Source organism: Cryptomeria japonica, chromosome 7 (genome assembly GCF_030272615.1).
Source record: "Cryptomeria japonica chromosome 7, Sugi_1.0, whole genome shotgun sequence".
NCBI classification, from domain to species: domain Eukaryota; kingdom Viridiplantae; phylum Streptophyta; class Pinopsida; order Cupressales; family Cupressaceae; genus Cryptomeria; species Cryptomeria japonica.
Window position 1 is genome coordinate 577,117,735 of NC_081411.1, and position 23,399 is coordinate 577,141,133.

The following is a 23,399-nucleotide window of genomic DNA, read 5'->3' on the forward strand; positions in this document are numbered from 1 at the left end:
TGGATATGTGACGGAAGCAAATCAAGCATGTGACTTTCACCAATGGTACTATGCATTGATGACAATAATGGAAACTTTCGAAAGGGCAAAGGAAGATTGCAATCAATTGGGTGTCACGGTCAAGGGAATTCAAGATAGAATCCTCATTGCAGCAGAGGTAGTGCTTGGAAGGGAAGTGAATGGTGATAAGGATATGGAGGTGAATGAATTGAAAGATAGAATGAAAGATGTCTTCTTCAAGACAACGGGTTCTATTTCAGAAGATCATTTCTAGGATGCTTTTTCATTCATGATTTTTCATGAATGGTGTTCATGACTAAAGACCGCGATGGCAAAGAACATTTGCCACATGTACAACTGACTTGGCACTCATGGAGTATAAAGTGGATGCTTTGCCGCATGCACCAATGGAAGAGCTTGACATCATCATGTCCAAATTCATTGAATTTTCTATCAAGGGAAGGGATAAGGGGCACACAATCCTAGATGACAGTTTGTTATAGTCTTAGGTGGCATAGAATTTTTCTATTTGCTCTTAATCCTTGCAATTTGTGCCAAGGAGGTTGTTTTATTTTCCACTGGTTGATATTTAAAAAGAGTTAGTGGATTAGGTGGTAGTTGTAACTAACTCCACTTAGGGTTTCCTTTGAATTATCTCGGTCGTTGATTTAGAATCAATCTAGGCCCTCCATTTGTATTTGAGAACTCTATATAAGGCTTGCTCATTTCATTTGTAGCAAGAAACTTTTGTGAAATTGTTGCCAAGATACTGTCAAAATAAATAAAAACTCATTGAAACTTGGTGAGAAATTGTGTCGTTTTGGGTGTTGGCATGGTTTCCTATTTCTCAAGTTAGATTAAGATTTGTTTACAACAAGTTGCATAGTTGAATGGAAGATATTCATTGTGAAACCTATGTGTTCGTACCATTTGTGATTTGTTGATTGCAAGTTACAATGCATGGTTAGTCTCAACTCTATTGAAAGCTTAACTTCAATTGTTTTATGCTCATTGACTCACATTGTCTATGGTGTTGATGTGTATGGGAGATTTGAAAATCATTTACATTTCCTTTGAAGATTGCATCATCTTTGTGTAGTTGTTTCTCATGGCGAAGCAAAGCTTGATTTGCTTTCACTAAGTAATTAATAGTTTCTTGCATTGTTAGAGATAGATTAGATCCCTAAACTTTATCCCTTTCGTATTTTATTTCAAAAGATCTTTCAAAGATTTAGTTGGAGAGCCTTATTAAAACATCATACATCATTCTAAGGAGAAGGAATTGATAAAGTCCTAGAACAATTGTGTAAGTCCCTTTGTGATTGCCAGCGATATCACATCATATTCACTCAGTCTATCCACAAAATAAAGTCAATTGTTCACATTGCAAACCTTGGGGTTGCCTTATTTGATCAAAAAAGTTTAGGTTTTGAGGTTTCCTTGTTCAAGGGAGGATAGAATACTTAGTATTCTATTCTATGTTCGAGGTGTCATAAAAAACACATCAACACATCCATCCAATTGTAACATGTCCAAGTTAACCTCAATTTTTATGATATCAAATTGAATTTCCCTTCTTAACAAAATCTTGTTGGCCAAGAACACTAAAGAAACTAAGCGTGTGTATATCTATCAAGCAATTGTACAAGAATTTAAAAGAAAATTTCAATTCCATCGTTCAAAAAATGGTCTTTTTCTTGTTGAGTAACAAGTATATCAAAAATGAAAAATGTGAAATGTGACAACAACAACAATGTAATAAAGAAGCAATGTCGTTGGTGGGGCGGATTCTTTGATTTTGAATTAGAAAGGAGTGGGAAATGGGAGTTTCAATCTGAATGGCATAAATGGCGGTGCGTTTTCATTCAACAAGGGTGTGGTTGATGGATGTGTTGCTGCTGATTTGGTGGGTGGGGCCTATCAGTCAGAAAGAAAGGGTTTGGTGTCTATTGTTGTGGAGAATTTCGTTGATGAGCCAGGCTTTATGATGCAGAAGCATCCCTGGTTCTTGGCAATCTTGCACCAACCAAAAAAAGAAATTTGTTTTGCAGTTTCAGCATTTCTTTCTGCGTTTCTTTGCATTTGCACACCGGATCTTGCGGAGCTGGATTTTACTTGTGGACATGTTCATCTACCTTATCCCAAGTCTGTGGGACACTTGGATCTTTTTCTGGCAAGTTATCGCTTCCGGAATTCGGGATTTTTTTCTAGCTCAGAGCACCGGAGCCGCTTGGACCTATTTGCTAATGGAGAATTGCAGATCTTTTCCGTAGCTTGTGGAGCCTAATTTCATTGCTTCCAACGTTCCTTGGCTTGTGGCCGACCTTCCCATGGGGTCCGCACATCATTCTATGTTGTTTCTGGAGGGTTTCCTTTGACGAAGGCCAACCTGGTTGTTGTACACATTACATCTTCTTCATCGGCATTTGTTCCATCTTGGGCCGACGTGGATCATCCTTGAGCTATGAATATCATATAAATCAATGTAATTAAGCAGATAGACAAGAGTTTTTGGCAAGGAAGATAGAGATAGAAGATCCGGAGTTGGCTCGCATTCTTGCTTTAGCCCGGATACTGTATTTGAGCATGTTTGAAATGAGGCCAGTTTTTCGAATCTTGTAAGCCATATGTTGTCGGCCAGTTGTATTTGAATTCCTGAAATAATATAAGCCTAATTCTACATTGCCTCCATCGCTTTGAGTTGTTCGAGTTGTGTTTCATTTGCTGCACAGTCTAAACTGTTCTCTTTGAGGACTTACACCTGTCGTGACTGCACCACAATATAAATGGGGTGACTTCCAAGGTTCCTCCAGAGCCAAAAGGTACTTTATCAAGTAACTCTTTTGAGGCTTTGGTCTCTAGTGTTTGCAAGGATGGTCAGAATAATGCATATGGTCTTGTCAAGAATCTTAGCCCTAAGTGGACAGCTCTCTTTGGTGCTAAACCTAAAAGTAAAAGTTCTTCCCCTCCAATCCATTGTAACTCTAACCCTGGTACAAGTGAGTTATCTATTTTCATCCCTGATAGTATCATTGAAAATAGTGTTTCCATAATGGAAATGACTTTGTTGGGAAAAATTTGGGCCCCAAGCCGAATATTGATCTGATAAGAGCTTTGGCCCTTAAGAAATGGAAAACCAAAGGGCATGTTGATGTTTCGTCCATTGCTAGAGGCTTCCTCTCCTTCTCTTTTTCATGTGAGGAAGATCCGAGGTCTATATTTATGGTGGGTTGTGGCTTATTGGCAAATCCACTCTTACTCTAAAAAATGGGAACCTGGGTCTGACATTGTTAGATGCTATTTTAGTTTGGTCCCAGTGTGGGTAAGGCTTCCTAGCCTTCCAATGGAATTCTGGGATGAATTAGTTTTCAAGGGCTCTACTAAAGCCTTCAGTCAATTGTTGACTATTGATGATATTACTAGCTCAAGTGCTTGGTGTACGCCAAAATCTGTTTTAGTGTGAAGTAGTCCTCAAACCTTCCTACTTCAATAAATATTAAATCAAAACTTGGCGAATGGGACCAAGTAGTGGAGTTTGAATCTATTCCCTTTCCTTTCTTTTATGTTAAAAAGCGGGTCACTAGGCTAAGAACTACCCAAACAATATTAAAAAACCCACACAAAAGGTGTGGAGGAAGAAGATGATTGAAGCTGATAAGTCAAATGAAGTTGCTAAGTCTAAAGTGATTGACATTGTTAAGTCAAATTAAGTTGCTATGTCTAGGGGCTCCCCTAGCAAGGATCTTCCTATCAAAGAGAAGACTTCAGAGGCGATGTATGCTCCTCATAGTGAGGTTGTACCTACAATTCCCATGATCTCACTCTCGTTTCCTCGATTGTGTTCCCCTAAGTATGATGCTCCCCTAGGTTCGACGCATATTTTTGAAGTTGGGTTTAGATCTCAATTAAGAAATTTTATCCTTTTACAGCTTGATTAAATAATAGTAATGCCTATTAAAACTTAATCAACACATATGCAAGCTTTAGCAAATAAGGAGACCAAATAACACAATTTACGCGGAAACACTAATGGGAAAAACTACGGCAATTAATGCTTATGTATGAATATCTTCTTTTACAATGTTTGTAGGCACCAACCTACTAGAGGCACCAACCCCTAACTTTCTTTGTGAGCACCAACTCCCACTTTTAAATCTGTAGGCACCAACCCCTAATTCAATTTGTGAGTACCAAAACACTGGAAGCACCAACTTCCAATATGAGGCACCAACATCACCAATATGAATTTCCACCTCAACAATGTTGCTATCTCAACGGATAATGGGTCCACAATTTAGCATAACTCTCTTCCACAATACTGCTATATTATTTTCCACAAATCTGTTGTGATATCTTCATAAATCTGTCATAATTTCTTCTTCAAAATCTTCTATGAACTCCACCACAAATCTGCTATAAGTTACTTATAGATCTACCACAATATCTTCCATGAAGTCCTTATAATACCTTCAAATTTGCCAATAATTTGTTCACAATTTAGTTACAAGAATTACACAAATTATTCACTATATGCTCTATCAACAACTTCTATATATTCATGATTTGTAAGTTAATTTATCTTGTATACTATCCTCTTTCAAATCTGCATATTCATATTCAAATATTTTCTTGTATACATGATTGATCTTCACACAACACCCTACACACTTCTCAAACTGATTTTAATTTCTTTATATACCTTTCACGTAACCTTTTATAGAATTGTTGCATCTTTATAACCGACGGTTGTGATGATAATCATGTCCTTTGTTTGCTAAACCAATTCATACTCTTAATCGAAACTCTTTTCAAACAATATACAATACCTTTTGTCTGCATTGTCTTTCTTAATAAAAAAAGGAAATTATAAATCTTTCTCAAACCGTCGCCCCTTTTGCAAAATAATTTGCTATAAGTAAAGTCTACTTCTTTTCTTTAATTACAGTTACAAATATCAACCTTTTATTATGTTAACTACTATCGTATGTGAATTGTATCTCCTTGTGATTCTAATTCGCTGTAATCACCAGTCACCACTATCAATCCAACATAGTCACTGTTTTAAATTGGACAATCTTCATGTTACCCGATCATGGTTGAAGTCGATAATGTTTCTTTGACAGATCATTGACAATTCTTTGCCAGTCATAGTCAAACACTATCTTAATCCAATCGATGTCCTTGCATGATCGATGTCTTAGCACTTATTCTTGCTTCTCTCCTCTTTATGTTCTTGCAATGACTTTGATATCTTTGACAATAAGCCTGCCCACACTTGAACCGGCTCTCTCATAAAGTCAACCATTACTAATCACATAAAATCAACCATAGTCTATTAATACACTCGCTGATCTTTCACTTATTAGTTGCTGCTTTTGTGCTCTTGAATGTCTTCCTTGATTGCTGATTATGAGAATCGGCTTATCCTTCTTTCTTGGATGATAAGATTGACTTAGTCGCTGCTTCCATATACTTAAATCTGATTGTCATTTTAAATGCCCATTCATTACTTTAAACCAAGCATTTTATTTTGCTTCATCGCTGCCACTTTTATAATCATTCCATCAATAAAGAATCCCTGTCTTAAACTTCAATTGCTGCACATAGCTTCCTTTATTAATCCGCTCAAGTGTCATAAAGGAAGTCACTACTGTTAATAAGGAATTCATTCAAGCATGAAGTCGACAGTATAAAGGACACCAGTCATCGTTCATTAGTTTAATGTTTATTAATTCAGAATTTGAATATGGTAGTGTCTGATTTTTTGTTTATTAAACTTTCATCATTTGTTTTCCTTAAGACACAATCATTGTCCTTTCATTTGCTGCTCTAAATATGCATTAGTCTCTGCACTTCAGATGATATAAATCGCTGCTCTCAATATCAATGCCATGTGCCTTCAATAATTGACTTTGCAAACTAAGCAAACTTGTAACCATCCTTGGTAACTTTGGAAGGTATTAATGTTGTTCATTGTTTATTATGTTTATATCTTTATTTTAAACATATGTCAGTCTTCTCATTTCACCAACTTTCTTAAATGGGAATGTATAACAAACTATTCTGATTTTGCTTTGACATTTATGACAAACATTTTAACAATCTTACATGAGTGCCCTTGACATCAATGACAAATATTTCCAACAATTCAGATCAAAGGGTTGGATTCTTTGACTCAGGCTCAGGAGAATGACCTCTTATCCTGTCTTCACAATATTATTGCTAAAGAAGAAGAGTTTTGGAAGCAATGTTCAAACGCAGTTTGGCTGAAAAGTGGAGATAGGAATACAAAGTTTTTCGACCTTTCTACTCTTAAAGATCATGAAGCTAATCATATCAAAGCTATCCACACGAATGGCTCCATTGTCGAAGATGAAGGGGATATTCTTACGGCTATCATTGATTTCTTTTCTAACCTACTGTCTATTGATGTGGAGCTCGATCCTGCGTGTGAAGCGCAGTTTCTGGATGTTATTCCTAATCTCATCATTGAAGAAAGCAATAGGAAGTTGGTCTGTATTCCTTCTGTAAAGGAGATAAGGAGGGTTGTTTTTTCTTTCTAAGGTAATAATGTGCCTGCTCCTGATGGTTTCCCCCTTTTCTTTTTTCAAACTTTTTGTCATATTGTTGCAAAGGATGTTGTTGATGTCATGAAGGAGATTTTTTGTAGCAGGAATTAAATTCTACTTTTATTGTTCTTATCCCTAAAATTCCTGAAGCCAAAACCTTTAGGGACTTTAAACCAATCAGTTTGTGCAACTCAATTTATAAAATCTTCTCAAAAGTTTTGGCAGTAAGGTTGCGATCTGTTCTTTCAGATATTATTTCTATTCACAAAAGTGGTTTTGTGCCTGGCAGATAGATTCTTGACTCCATTCTTACAGTGCATGAAAATATCCACTCTTTGTCTATTAATAAGAAGGTTAGTTTTTTTCTAAAACTTGATCTCATGAAATCTTATGATCATGTGAATTGGCAATTCCTTTCCAAAGTCTTGTATGCTTTTAGGTTTGAGAGAAAATTTGTAGATATTATTTTGCAGCTTATTTCTACTCTCAAGTTATCTGTTATTATTTATGGATCTCCTTTGGGGTTCTTCAAAAGTTCTAGAGGTATTAGGCAAGGGGACCCAATAACTCCTTTACTCTTAGTAAGCATAGTGGAAGCCTTGGGAAGAACCATTCAGAAGGGCATCAATGGAGATTTTTTAAAGGGGCTTCATCCTTCTTCTCGTGGGCAAGTTTGTTCTCATCAACAATTTGTTGGCGACACCCTTATTATGGGGGAAGTGTTGATGTTGGAAGCCAAAAGACTCAAATCTATCTTGCTCAATTATGAATCTGCTTCTGGTCAAAAGTTCAATCTCTCTAAAAGCATTATTTTCTTTTTGAATACTCTTGTGCAAAGACAAACTAAGATTGTGAGAATTCTTTGATTGTAAGGTGGGTTATCTTCCCTCTACTTATCTTGGTATGCCTCTCTGTGATAACAATGTGTCAGAGTCCTTTTGGTTGGGCATTTTGGATAGGTTTCAATCTAAACTTGCTGGCTGGAAAGGTTCTCTGCTTAGTCAAGAGGGTATGATTCAACTTACAAAAGCTACTCTTCAGAATTTGCATGTCCATGCTATGAGCCTATTCACAGTTCCTAGAAAATTCATTGATAGGATTGAGAAAATTCAGAAAAAGTTCATATGGGCTGGAACTGAGAAAAGAAAACGCTTACCTCTTATTGCTTGGGATCAAGTTTGTAAACCTAAAAAAATGGGGGGTCTTGGCTTTAGAAAAATCAAGGAGTTCAACTTCGCCTTATTAGATAAACAATTCTAGAGGCTCCTATTTGAAAGGGATGAGTTGACAAAGATTATGTTCAACAAATACCTCGAGGGTTTTGGTAATATCAGAGAGGTGCTCAATGGTGTGGACCCTCCTTCAGGTTCGACACTCAGGAATAATATTTAGAAATCCAGGTTTATCATCTCCAAAGGCTTCAAGTGGATTGTTGGGAATGGTCAGCTCATTAATTTCTGGGAGGACCAATGGTATAGTGATTGTCCTCTTAGGGATCTGCTTTGGGCATTGCCCTTCAAAGATATTTGTATCAAGAATTTTGGTAACCATTTGGCTGATTATTTCCTTCATGGGGGCTGGAAAAATTTTCTTGTTATGGATCGGGGCTTGGCTGACTTTCAAAGGGCTTTATCCCTTTTTCATGTTCTTGTCTCTCCTATGGAAGATCGGGTGATTTAGAAATTCTCTTCAAATGCCAAGTTTTCAGTCGCCTCTGCTTTCAGATCACTACTAGATCAGCAAGTCTCTCCTCCCTTTTGGGCTTCTTTATGGAATCCAATGCTTATTCTTAAGGTGGATCCAATGCTTATTCCTAAGGTTCACATCTTTTGGCTTCTTGATCAAAATAAAGTCCTCACACTAGATAATCTTTGTAAGCAGGGTTTTGCATTGCCTAATAGGTGTGCTCTTTGTGAAAATGCCTCTAGAGATTCCCTTCAACTTCTTTTGGGTTATAATTTTGATATCTATGGACAGATTCTTTACCTCTAGAATCTTAATTGGTTTTTTCCCAACTCTATTCTCAATGAATTGCTTCCTTCCAGTACCCTGCTCTTGAACTTCTCTAGTCTCTTATCATCCCCCATGTTGCCTAGGGTATTTGGAAAGAGAGAAATAAACAAGCGTCTAGGAAGGCTTATTTGTAATCTGATAGTGCTTTTTTATCAGCAGAGCTATTGAGGAGAATTTCATTTCTACGGTAGCTGACAAGAATGTGTTCAGTCTGAAAGTCTGTCTCTCATTATCACTTGCAAGTGGTCAAAAACTACAATTTGTTATTTGATATCTCAGCTACCATAAGTAATGTGAATAAGTCCAGACAGAATGTTGTTCGGAGACCTCCTTCTAGGGGTTTGATTAAAATTAATTTTGATGGGGGCGGCTAAGGGGAATCTTGGGCATGAGCTGGAAGTGGAGAAATGTTGAGAGATGATCAAGTTAGGTTTATTTCAGCTGTGGCACTCCCTTTGGGTACCCACATTAACCACTTGCTGAAGCTGCAGCAGCCTACAATGGTTGAAGGAGGCTCCTTAAATATTATTCAATGTCTCAAGAAGGCTCATAGTCCTAGTTGGTTAATTGAGTCCCTTATTAGAGACTCCCTTGCCCTGATTAATTCTTTTAAAGAATTTCATATTTCCCATATATACCGTGAGGGAAATGGGGTGGCTGATGTCTCCGCCAACCTTTGGGTGTCTAGTCAATCCTTGCAATGTTGGGGTTTGCACAACCCCTTGCCTATCAATGCCCAATTCATCATTAAAAATATATGCATGTGGGGTTGCGTTGGGAATGCCCTTTAATGCCATTAAGACATTCAGTCTTGTCACACGCTTTCTGTGTTATGTGGGCTGATCTCTTGTTCTTCTCAAATGGGATCTATGTAGCAGCTATTCTCGACTTTGGTTTCTCTTTCTGAACTATCTCTTTTTTGTTGCTTCTGCTATGGGTGGGGACAGAAGTAGGGTGGTGCCCCTGTATTGTGATGGGATTCGAAAGAATCTAGTTTGGAAGATAATGGAGGAAGGGGGCCTGGTTCTTTATACGGAGAAGCTTCATGGTTATGATCCCGAAGCAAAGATGTTCTTTAAGGGCTAGAAGGATGTAACCCTGTCAATGTATGGTAAAGAAATGGCCATTTCATATGATTTTATAGTGCAAATCATCGTCTCTCAACGTATGGGAGGGAGTTTTATAGGGACAAGAGGGCCATGAACGATGCCATTAACCAATTTCTAAAGGGGAAGGAGAAGGATCAGTTGTTTAAGCTTGCTTTTGGAGGTTATGACATGCTCTCAATTAAACCCATTTGTGCTAAGGGTGCTGAGGTAATTATGCGCTATGTTGCCCTAATGGTACTTTTACTAAAATTTATGGTGTACATTTTATTCTCTTGAATCATTTCCACCACAAATTGCTTGTTTCTTTTACATATTTCCTCTTGGCTTCACTGGAGTGGTATCAAGGAACATAGGAAAAACCCAAATCTCCCTATTCTACATGAGGGGCTTATCCTCCTGATAATAGAATTCATGAAAGCCCTTTCCCCTAATGTTGACACCGAGAAGAAATTTAGGACCCGTAAGCAACAAATTCCTGTAGTGACTCAATATTCTGATATGAGCACCAATACAAAGGACAAGGATGATGAAGAAGAATGGGTGGGAGATGAGGAGAACATCTCTCTGGAAATGTATTCTAACCCCCCATTGGAGGAAGATAAGAGTAAGAAGAAGAAATCAACTAAAAGAAGAGAGAGGGCTCAAATCTCTTGTACTGGAGGCTCACATACTGGGGATGAGAAAGACAACGAAAACTTGAAATCTACAAAAAGATTAAGTTTGGGGAAGGGGTGGATAAAAAAAAAGTAAAGGGAAGGAGAATGTAAGAGATACTAGGAAAATCCATATTTCAAACATTGGCAAAGTCAAGGAGGAATAGGGCATCTCTACACTAGTTTGTCAGAGGATTTCACTCATTTTTACGCCAGATCTATGACGTTTTGGGGCTTGCCAGGGAGGGAATTACAAGCCAGTTCAATATTCCTAAATGGTTTTTTCTCTAAATAAGATTAATGTCAAATTGAGGGCTCTGCAAGTCAAGTTTGACAGTAGTGCAGGAAGGACCAAGGAGAGGACCAAGAGCACGACTGAGGAGAGGAAGATTTATTCGATGTTGGATGATATGGCTAATTATATCACTAAGATAAGGAATGATTATGACAAAAAATCAAGAGCTCGAAGGATAAAATGCTTGAGGCCAACCAGAATCTGGAAAGGGTGATCAAAATCAGCCAATGTACCATCCAGAACAGCACAAAAGGGATAAGAATTTTGACTGAGAAACTCAAGGACCTCAAAGAGGAGCATCTGATGGAGACTACTACTACTGAGGAGAAGAATGATGGGCAAATCAAGGATAAGAGTAAACAGGTCAATCCATCTGCTGACAAAAGACCGAATCTGATGCCCCGTTTTGACAGTAAATGTCCAACAAGAGAAAAGTGTCTTTTCACAGACTTCACAATTTTCTTATCTCCTAAATCAAACTCAGACAAGCGAGAAAGAAAAATTTAATGGCCGACTCATCAAAAGATGCAAATGACATTAAATAGAATTAATAATGAAATTATTATTATGGCTGACTTCCTCAAAGAACATATAGCTGAAGCACGTAGACCTTCCACATAATCTGGTATCATGACTTGATTGGAAGAGATGCCATAAGGAATTTGATAATAATGCTAACTGATTCATTAAGACTCTCAAGACATATGTAATTCATATTATGGCTGATTCAATAAGCTTCATTTGATCCACCAATCTAAGGACAAAGATAGGTTTATGCAGCGATTAATGGGATGGGTTTGCGTGATGTGTCACACAGCCAATATTCACTTTATTAAGATAGTTGATACTATGTTTAAGATATAATAACTGACTATACAAAGGTGGTCGATATGTTTATAAAGACGTTAAGAAAAGCAAGCACCATTCCCTTTGACCCCTGAAATCCCTGGCATAAGCCGCGATGAGACATAATGCAAGGTGTGGTACCAAGAAAGATAGGGAGTTGGCCATGGAATAAAGACATGTCACTTAAATGAGGATAAAGTGAAAAAGGTGACCCCTAACATCCAACGCCCATATAAAGAAAATGTTTCACATCATTTGAACATTATTCAAGGAATTAGAGTTCTGCTCAATGCATCAAGGCACAGTGAAATAGACCTAGAGAGTGATCTATCAGAACTGAAAACATCATTTGATCATATAAAATCAGAGCGCATAAGAGATGAAGGAAAGATAAAGATAATATGTACTTTATGATGTTTGATATCTTCTTGTTTGTCTTGCAGGTAAAAGCAAAGGGGCAGATTTTGAAGGAATTCCATTACATTATCAGACATGGAGCAACAACAGCAAGTTTGGGCAAGATCAGACATTAATGAGAATTTCCAAGTTCTGATTTGATGTTTGATGGAAAGATGGAAAGCTAAGAAGGGGGGATAGATCATTCATCCCAAATATCAAACAGTCTAATTCAGTGCAAATTGAGAGACAAATCCAGTAATCAAGAGCAAATATCAGAACAAAATAAATAAGATCATCAAGACCGATTTCTCTAGGATTCAGAAAGTGATCAAAATCTGATCAAGATTACTTGTTTCTGTAGATGAGAGCAAAAACGCCGATTTGAAATGAAAGAATTGATGTAAGAAGAGATAAGCAATGTGTTTGTCAATTTTTGTTTTGTATAAACAAGGCTTCAAAGACTGAGAGGCAAGCAAAATCTGAAGGATCAAATCCTTTAATACATATGAAGCCTTGAATGCCGATTCATCTAAAATGCAATCAAGTGATCAAAGTTGATCAATTCAATCATCTGCTACAAAAGGAACTTTAATCACCTATTTGGGAGTGAAGGTTTTTGTTCACGTAAAGATGAGAAATGCTTTCACCAAATAACTTTAGTACAAAGGAACCTAATTTGGCCGATCAAGCGTGCAAGTTGCAAAGGTCCCCCAAATTGGCTGATTCACTAATGGATTGCAAAGCTGCTTAAATTAGCTGATCATGTTTTGGTTTGCAAAGCTATCCAATTTAGCCGACAAAGGAATAGAGGGAGAGGGCAAATTTGAGTCAACTTCCATTGCTCCAGCTCAAGAACGAAAATCACTTCCTTTGCTCCTCTATGGGAGTGAATTGCTCTTCCATCGCCCTTGGTTGAGAGCCAAATCATCTCTAAAGCAAGTGTTGAAGGCCTTTTAATAACCTTGTGTGCATGAAAGCAAAACCCTAAGGATTGAGTTGATAAGATAAAGCTAGAGGATAAGTTTGAAGGTCACTTCCGTTGCTCAAGATTCAGGGCGAAAATCATTTCCATTGCTCCTCCTTTGGAGCGAAATCCTCTTCCTTTGCCCCTGGTTGAGAGAGAATTTGTTTCTAGACCTCACATTGAGCATGATTTGATGCATTTGAGTTGAGAGAATGAAGGTAAATGAGCAAAAATGAGTAAAGTTTCAAATTTGAGGCTATTTCCATTGCCCTAGTTCAAGAGCGAATTTCCTTCTAAGGCTTTCCTTAAGGCTAATTTGACACATCTACACACTAGGAAGGCAAAATCGCAGGGTCTAAGTTGATGAAAAGACAAGAAATTGATAAAACCTATCTAAGTGGCGATTTTGAGGGTTACTTCCATTGCTCCTTGTGTGGAGCGAATTTCCTTTCCATTGCTCCTTCTTGAGAGCGAAATTCCCTCCTAGTTATTCTTTATTGATGGTTTGAAGCAGTCCTACGCAAGGAGGATGAGAAACTTGAAGCATGATTGATAAAAAGTTACAAGTTGATGAAAAGGCAACAAAGAGTAGGTTGAGTGGTGATTTGAAATTGACTTCCATTGCTCCATCTTAATCAATTCCTTTGCTACAACAAAGTTACCTCCAACTAAGTACTGCCTGAATTTAGTTAACGCATGCATAATAGCAAGCATTTCTTTATCATATGTAGAGTAGAATCTCCCATTATCCTTAAGTTGCCTACTCTCATATGCAATGGGATGATGGTTTTGCATTAGAACAACACCCACACCTTAACCTGAAGCATCAAACTCAAGCACAAAAGGTTGGGTGAAATTTGGAAGTGCTAACACAGGACAAGTACTCATCACCTGCTTCAATCTATCAAACACTCCCTGTGCCTCCTGAGACCATCTAAAAGCCCCTTTCTTGGTAAGATCTGTCAAAGGTGCTACAAGCTGTGAATATCCCCTAACAAATCTCTTGTAGTAGGCACAAAGCCCAAGGAACCCACGTAACTCTGAAATGTTCCTGGGTGGTGGCCAATCACGTGTGGCTTGAATCTTCTCTTGATGTACTTAACTCCATCCACCCCAATCCTATGCCCCAAATATAGAACCTCAATTAGTCCAAATTCACATTTGGACATCTTAACAAACAAGGATTGTGTCTCCATGATGCTCAACACCTCATCTAAATGGCTCAAATGCTCTTCCCAAGATCTGATGTAAATCAAGATATCATCAAAGAATACAAGAACAAATTTACACAGATGTTGATTGAAGATGTGGTTCATGCATGACGAAAAAAGTAGTTGGGGCATTAGTGAGGCCAAATGGCACCACCAGGAACTCATAATGGCCATAATGGCACCTGAAAGCAGTCTTAGGAATATCTGATTCCCTCTCCTTAATTTGATGGTATCAAAAACGAAGATGTATCTTCGAAAAATACACTGCTCCATGAAGCTCATCTAACAACTCATCAATACGTGGAATAGGATACCTGATCTTAATAGTCTTTTTATTCAAAGCCCAGTAGTCTATGCACATACATAAAGTACCATCCTTCTTCTTCACAAGCACTACCAATGAAGCAAAGGGAGTAGAACTGGATCTAATGAATCCCATATCTAAGAGCTCCCTAATAGTTTTCTCGATCTCATCTTTGTATGCCTTAGGGTGCCTATAGGGAGTAGTCATAACTGGTTTGGCACCCTCCTCAAGCTCAATAACATGCTCAAAACCTCTATCAGGAGGTACTCCAGGAGGAATATCTCCAAACACCACTCCATGCTTGTCCAAGATAGTCTATATATCAATATGGAATGATCTCTCATTCTATGGTGAAGACTTTGTGGTTGAAATAAAGCACTGGGTAGCCCAAATGATATCCTGGTATCTGAAAGTGGTCTCCATCCTGTGAGAAGATACTACCTTGGGCCTACCATCAGAATAGGCCCGCAATATAGTCTTCCTATCTCCTGACATGAACTCCAACTGCATCCTGCAGTGGTCAATGATATATCAGCCAATCCCCTGCAGCCATAGCATACCTAGGACTACATCATAGTCCTCTAATCGGAGTACGTGAAAATCATCAGTCAAAGTATAGTCCTTCATCTGAATCTATAACTGAGGTAACCTCCTATTGCATCCCAAGATGCTCCATCAGCTAACTTCACTCCAAATCCTGAAAAAGTCCTCAATAGGAAGACCACGCCTCTCTACCAGCTGCTCACTAATAAAGTTGTGTGTAGCACCAGTATCAACCAAACACACAACTCTATGTCCTTGTATAGTACCCTTAAGTCTAAATGCATCGAACTTAGGATATCCTGAAAGAGTGGCTATGGTAACATTGGCCAAGACCGTAGCATCAGTGTTATCCAACTCAATCTATGGGGATCTTTGCTCCTCATTCCCACTATCTGAACCTATATCTGTTGTCTGCTCCTCCTCACCATCAGAATAGACCTCAATAAGGTGAGCCTTGCCTTTCCCAAGGCATTTGTGACTTGGTTCCCATGGCTCCTTGCAAGAGAAGCATAATTTCTTTCTTCTCAGATCATTTCGTGACTCCTGATCAAACCTAGGAGTGGAAGTATTACCCTTCTGTTGTGGATATGTCTTCTAGAAGGGTTTAGATGACTTAGGGAAATTTTTATTTTTCTGGTTTGTGAATGGTGGAGGAGAAGTATCAGGATCCAAAGTAATCTGTATAGCCTCTTGCAAGGTCTTAGGCTTCAAAGCCTTAACCAACCCTCGAAGGCACTCATGAAGGCCCTCAATAAAGAGAATAACCACACGTCTATCTGGCATCTCAGGTACCATAACTGCCACACGCTGAAACTCATTAATATAAGTTTCTACATGTCACGACTGTCTCAAATGAGCCAAAACCCTGTAGTAGAGCTCCACATCCTTACGATCAAAGCGTGCTATCAGTCTCTCTGTGAACTCTGTGTATGAATGGATAAGTGCATGGTTCTGTGTCACTGATCCATGATGCCACCAATCATAGGCAACCCCCTCCAAATGTAGGACAGCGAACTGTATGGCCTCTTCCTCAGGCATGGGTTTGAGTGATAGGTAAATGTCTAACTTATGCACCCAAGCTCTAGCACTCATCGTGCCACTGCCATCATAAGTAGTCATGGTAACCTTATTAGTGACCCTATTTAAATCATAATTTTGTTGCTGTCTAGGCCACCTGCCATTCCTACTCCTCATGGCATCCCTACTCTGCATACAAAACTGGTGTAAGGGAAATGCATCTCTGACATGAGGTGGGAGTCGTGCCCACTCCTCACTGGCTGCCATAACTGTGTCTGAAAAGGCAATATTATCATGTGGGTCAGCCAATGGCTGTTCCTGTCTAGGAGTAAATTGGGGAACCATAGGCCTATCAACAGTCCTAGTCTGTGCTCTATCCCGTCTGGGTGATATGGATGGACTATGGTAGGAAGTAGGAGCTCTGCTGCTGCCATGATTCCTCGCAGCTGAAACTGATCTGCTATGACTGTTGCGTGTACCCCTGTGACGTCCCAAATCCATTCTATCCAAAGTGTCCTGGAGTCTATTTAGAGACTGTACTATTCTTGGCTGGGCATCCGCCAAGTTTCTCATAACCACATCAGGATCAATCTAGTTTTGTCTTGCCTCTCCACGAGGACTTTGGTGAACTTCAGAAATATCACCCATGTCAATTGCTGGTATAAAATCAGTATCAAAATTCAACCCTACTTGTGGTCTCCTGCAGGTGTAAAACTTGTTTGAAGCAAATCTGCCCCACTGCATAGAAATTACCCTCAAGCTGGCAGGAAGAGGGCTCTGATACCACTGAAAGATCCCTGACTAGAAATCTTATCCAAACTGCTGATTGTTTTCAAATTCAAATTCTTTGACCAGCGAAAAGTGTTTTTTGGAAGTTTGTGGTTTTTCAATTTTTTGTTATTTTTTGGAGTTTTGACAATGCATGAAAATATAATAAAAGCAATACAATAAATTGAGTTGGAAATGAAATTCAAACTTCTGATTTTTAATTGCAGCAAGTACATATAAATTTGAAATGTCTATTCTTAGCAAACTAAGCCAATTAAGGCCTACCGGAAGTCCAACGTTGGGGTTTGAAGGTGGAATATACGCCTAGAATGAGGAATGACTGAATCAAGCGCCTCCAGCTGCTATTAATGGCTGCAAAAGACTTTATTTCACTCTAGGATAATTATCTAAAACCTTATGATAAAGAAACCCCAAGTCTGGTATGAATCCTGAAATCTTGCCAGGCAAGATCTCCAAAATTAGCCAATTTTCCCACTGTTTTGCTGTTGTAGATCAGAATTGACGTCCTTCCACCAAAGAAGCTATTGGATTATTCTTATTTGCTAATAACAATATAATCAGAGCACTCAAACCAACTAATTAACCCTTAATTTATTTATTTGGCTTCCCCAGGCAAAGTAAGTGGTACGGCCCTGCTGGGAAAGGTACGGCCTGCATAAAACAATATCAAATCTGTTATTTGCTGATGGAACCTTGCTCAAATCTGATCGGTTGCCTCCTATACTGTTGTAACTGACAAATGCCTGCTAATTTGACCCTCTATTGGTCAAATGCAAGCTGATATAGCTCCCACGTGGTGTCACAATAAAAGGGTTTTCGTCCTTCCACTACAAATCAGAGGGTACTGTCTCCAATTTGCTGTTCTCTGCCATATTGCAGACGTGAAACTTCAAAATTAGATGTAAAAATAAAATTCAGAATCCTCTCCAATTACCCCCAAACCTTTTTTTTACCTCTCCAACCCTAATTCAAACTTCTCATGGCATCTTAGAAAGATTCCCATGGAATCTTAAACCTCCAAAAAGGTACGCCCAAGTATGAGTAAGCTCATCATTAAAGAGGGGCCACCTTTTGATTAAAAAACAACTTAGAAAAAGGTGCCATGGTGAAAACATAAAGTTGCTTAATAACATCTTATAACTTATTTACTTTTCTATTTTTAGAAAAAGTAACTTTTATAACAATAGAACTTCCTTTGGTAAGCAACTCATCTCCAACCACTAAATTCACCTGTGGAGATGAATGACAGGTGAATCTCCATCTTGGTAGATCACTCAGGAAGTGGGGACATTACATTCATGGCTTTCAGCATTGAGACATTCAAGAGGATAGTTTCAGAAGAGTTAATCAAAGTTAGAAGATCATCTTGAACAACATGATATAATTTGGAACACGCCTTCATCATCATCACTGCTGAAGCTTGATAATGTTGAGTATCAAGAAATATTATTCAATACTCATTCATAATGATTAAATTAGTCCACAAAGTGCAAGTTGAGGTGTCATCCCAGTCACTACTCCACCAATCAAAGAAGTCCTACATCAGCATGTCTAGATGCAATGTACCTAACTCTTCCATGATGACACAAACTCCAATGTACCTACCCCCGTTTTCTATTGGTACACATTCAGCATTGAACCTGAATGTAATTTTCTCATTGGCCAGAGGGAGTTGTTTTAACAACCCTAATTAGGGTTTCTATCTTGTAATCTCGATCATTGATTGTGGATCAGTCCAAGCCATTCATTGTAATGAGCTCTCTATATAAAGCTCAAGCTCTTCATTTGTAAAGGTTAATAGAGAGGAGTTAGCAGAATAGAGTAGAGAATAGTTAGTAGTTTGGTAGCAGATAGCAATTAGAATAGATTAGAAGAAGGAATTGTTGTTAAGACTTGTAAATGGAGATACTCTTTTCATTTAAGTTATGGTGAAATGTGTTATTTCAACAAGTCCCATGGTTTCTACTTCTTATTTACTTTCATGTTGATTAGATTGAATGGAGGAAATTGTTGAATGCATTTGCGTGGAATTCGTTTAGTCCATACCACTAGCCTCTTGTTGATTGTAAGTGTACCTTGCGTGGTCAACTGGAATTGTACAAGCTTAACTTCAATTGTTATACATCCATTGTTTATGCGTTAACTTGAATGGTAATCAATGTTTGATGATAATGATTTGAACATCTTTAAACTATACCTTAGAAGATCGCACTAAGCTAGTGTCAAACTATTCGGTTTGATGGTGAGACCTTGCCCAGTAGGATGCCATCGAATCATTCACTCTTCTCTTGCATTCCTAGGACTAGCTTAGACTCCCTGAGCCCTATGCCTTTTGCTCTTTTTTATTCTCCAAGTAAGTAGATAGAATCTAAGTTCCTGCAATTCAGGCATTCATGTACAATGTAAGAACCCTTGAAGAAACAGCAATTACAACTACCAACTGTGTTTATCTACACGTCGTGACCCGACATTGAGGAACCTTGTAGTTATCTCAAGTTTTCATTTTGCGAATCTTCAGCACTTGAGAGACTTTGTTCAAGAGAGGATAAGATACCTTGGTATTTTATTCTATGTTTGCATGTGTATAAAAACATATCAACAGTCTTCAGATTCAGTCTGTATATATTAACCAGTAGCCTAGATATTTATCTAATAGTGTGGTATGAAAAATAATGCATAATGATTGGGCTGAGTTATTATTGGTCTTTCATTGATAGGATGTAGAATATTACATTGCTACTTTTATATCTGTTTCTATATTCATTGCTTTTCTTGTTATGATTCTGTCTAAGCATAATAGAATATCTGTTTCTATATCTCATTTTGGAGGGGAGACATGGTACAGCTAGGAAGCTACGCCGGTAGAGACACCTCAAGTGGGGCTGGGAGGTGAGAACGGAGGTTGTCATTCCCTGCTCCTGGGCTGGGTGGAACAGCTCGAGGCTCCTTGTATGGTCTCCCAACTGGTGATGATGAGCTTGTTGGATAGAACGTCAAAGGGAATTCCATATGTACATCTTGGATGTAACAATAGTAAATCTGAGGGGACATTAAACCGAGCTCTTGCACTAGAGGGAGCAAGAAGAAATCCTTCCAGGAATTAGAAAAGTAGCTGCTGGGACTGATCAATCTCCATAAAAAAATTTACCAGCAGGAACTGGAGGCAGCTGAAACTCTGAAGAAGATGCAGTAGTGTTCTTTTTATTTCTGTTTTAGTTGTTTGGTTTCTTTTTCTTCGCTGTTGGTAGGCTGCTGTTTGTTGTATTTTATCTGTTAGCAGTGTTTTGTATATAGGGTTTCAAGTCCCTTCAAAACCTGTTTTATCCTTAATCAGAAACAAGTATATCAAAAAATCAGTCAACAGGATTGTGATCAAGTGGTAGAACCATTTGGTTTTCATGTTGGAGACCAAAATTCAATTCTCCCCAAGGACACCATAGTGAAGGAACATCATGCTGAAACAGTAGTCATGCTTCAATTGAGAGAGTATCCATGATGCCCACAGGCGACACTAGTGAACAAGCCACTGGAGTTATAAGGAGGACGCTTTGCAGGAGAAGATAGGAGGTACGGCATTCAAGGCAAAAGAATGCTGGAGAAATTGCAAGCAGCACAGGTGGAAAGATAAGGAAGAGGATGCCCCACACAAGCACATAGAAGGTGTGGTGTTCAATCCATAGGTGCACCTGAAAAGAGGTGAAATGAGGTGAAGGAATTCAAGACATGGGAGTACAGATGATAGAATTGTAAGTCCAGAGATATACATACTGAGAGAGCATTTCTTAGAGAAATAACCCTGCATGATGTAAAGGGAAACATTGGCTAAATAATCTAAAAAATAAAACACGTATATCAGAAAATCCATAGTTCCAGGAATCCTACATTCCTTGTCCAGAAATGCCAGATTTGCCATGAAAATAATGCTATTTGCACCAGTCTGACAGATTAATTTCCTACTACAGATAGCTCACAAAGCAATTATTACCAATATCATGCTGTTTTTCCCTTTTTCTGTCTTCTTCCTGTTTAATAAAATCTAACTTATCTCTGGTGAACATGAAGCTTCCATCAGCTTTCTCTATCTAGTAAGCCTGTATATATGCAAGATCTTCCACATCCTTCATAGACTTTTCCACATCAATATCCAAAATGAAAGAAACCAAATATTCTGGATAGGTCCATATACCCCTTCATCAGTACAGCAGCTCCTTATCTTACATAAGCAGTTATGAGTATATATATATACACACATACGTACGTACGTACGTACGTATGTAGATATATATGTATATATATGTATATGCATGTACGTACATATATATATATATATATATATATATATATATATATATATATATATATATATATATATATATATATATATATATATATATATATATATATAATGTATGTGTGTACATACATACATTCATACATATATGTATGTGTGTACATTCATACATATATGTATGTATGTACACACACACATAATATGAGACTTCCACAGTGGTTAAAACTTGAATTTCTTATTGTGTGTTTCTAGGATCAACATGTGAGAATCCTTAACACCCAAAAGTTTGCAGTCAGTAATCCCAGAAATATTTTATATTCTCACGCACACATTTTAATGTGATCATCTCACTTTCTCACAAATTCTTATTCAAAACATAGAATTCTCACATTTAAAAATGCATTATCCTAAGCTACCAAAATCTATGCTGGAGGCAACACATGACTGCAACATATCAACCCTAGCACTGATTGCATTTTAAATTTTAAATTACAGATATTCCATATACCTAGTAAAACAATGATAAAAATATACAAATGTACTAAAGATTACTTACAAATACAATTAAAATAGATTTACCTCTTGCTATGTTGATTTGGCAAACAAGATATTCCCTCTCCTGAGGTTCCAACAGCAACTGCTGAGCTTTTGCTAATGCTGCACTTTCAAAACTTTCATATTATAAAATTATAAATAATGTGCCACCTCCATAGTCATAAATCAAAGATAAAAAAGTTGAGCTAAAAACTCATCATTGCACAGTTAAGCCGTTCAAGGGTTTACAGCATAACATACTGCACTTAACTCCCCAATGAAAAAATTGTATGCTTATAAACACAAATTTATGATCTTACTATTACAATTTAAATGATAAAAAATCAAAATATCAACTAGGTTAATGACACAAATATATCCAGGCCCTGGACCTACATGTGTTTCCTATATTTGCTATTTAATAGACATATATGTACAATTTTGGTAAAGCCATTTGTGAAACCCCAGTTCATTATGACTTAGGTAAAGTCAGACAAAAATATAAGTGTTGGGTTCTAGATTTTTGTATAACTTTTAAAATTTAACATTTTAATGAAGTGTTTTAGGGACCTGGGCTTACCTCAGGTAAGGCCAGGGCAACAGGGTACGCTGCCCATGTATATCCCAGGTTCACCCTAAGGCATCCCCTGGCAACCAAAGAAAACAAGGAAACCAGATCAGGCAAAAAAGGTACTGAGGGAAGAACCTGGTAACACAGGGCATAGCCAATATTGGCACCAATAGCATAAAATAGTGCAATCTTGCATAGGACATACAAACATACCCATGGAAAGAGATTAAAATGCTAGAAGAGAAGAAATAAAACCAGGGCATATAACTAGCCCAACTACTTTACTACCGAATTTCATTTTTAATAAATGCAATCAAAAGCAATCCACCAAATCAAAAGATTTAAAAACAACGATGAAAGAAAAATGTAAGAATGCAACAAACAACATAATCTTCTGAGATCTGAAAAACTGTCAGACCATGGCATGGAACAGTGGCTACTTGGAAAAGCAAAATATTAATAGAGAAAAGAAAGCATGAAATGACTTCAGGTAAAGAAAGAACTTTTAGATGTTGGAAAATAAAATAACATGACCAAAGCTGTAACCCGAAATGAGAGTGCAGTTATAAGTTGTCAAAATGCGTAAGGCAGTTTCTTTTTGCTAAGATAACAAAAAGAACCATAAGAATGCAAATTTTAACAGCTTCAAGAGTTTCTGGGTCTGATAATACATTAAAAAGCCTTCCATTTTACAGAAGTGGCAAAGTGTTGTTTTTGGAACTGGAATCTACTCAATGAATTAGAATGGATGCATCATTTGAAGTTAAGCAGGTTGATCATAATATATGACTTCTGAAGCCTTACCAAACTAATATCCACTCATTGTCGAGAATGCATAACTGGTTAACCCATGGCCAAAATTCCCACAGGCAACAGATATTTATATCGAGAATGTTGTCAGATATTTGTTTAAGAGGCTGTGCAACAAATAGAATTCCTTTTGAAGGAGTTATATTGACAGCCAGGATAAATAGTTGTAATGGACATCAACAAAACATTTCATGACATAATTAAAAAATATCGTTCAGAAATAACCAAGCTCCAGGAAATTTGATCCTACAACCATCTGATAAGTGTCTAGAAAAGCCACAAAATTACTATAAGCCTTATGAGCCTTTTGAGCTAAATGGACACAAGGAATGTTAGAATAGATGTTGTATTCTCGCATGACTAACATTTATTGCTGGTGGTTAAGTGTGGCCATCTTGGCATGGGCTCCATGCATGGACTATAACAATTTTGGACCACTTTTGGAACATTGAATGGCATGGACTATAACATGGACATTGCA

General features: G+C 37.8%; 1 protein-coding gene across 1 annotated transcript in view; it reads right to left on the reverse strand.

The window, feature by feature from the left end:
• LOC131073113 (J domain-containing protein spf31) overlaps window positions 1–23,399 on the reverse strand; it is an 81,017-nt gene that overhangs the window by 21,297 nt on the left and 36,321 nt on the right. The window contains exon 4 of the mRNA XM_058009496.2: window positions 21,583–21,660. Coding sequence (XP_057865479.1) covers window positions 21,583–21,660 — 78 coding nt within the window. The remainder of the gene's footprint in view (window positions 1–21,582; window positions 21,661–23,399) is intronic.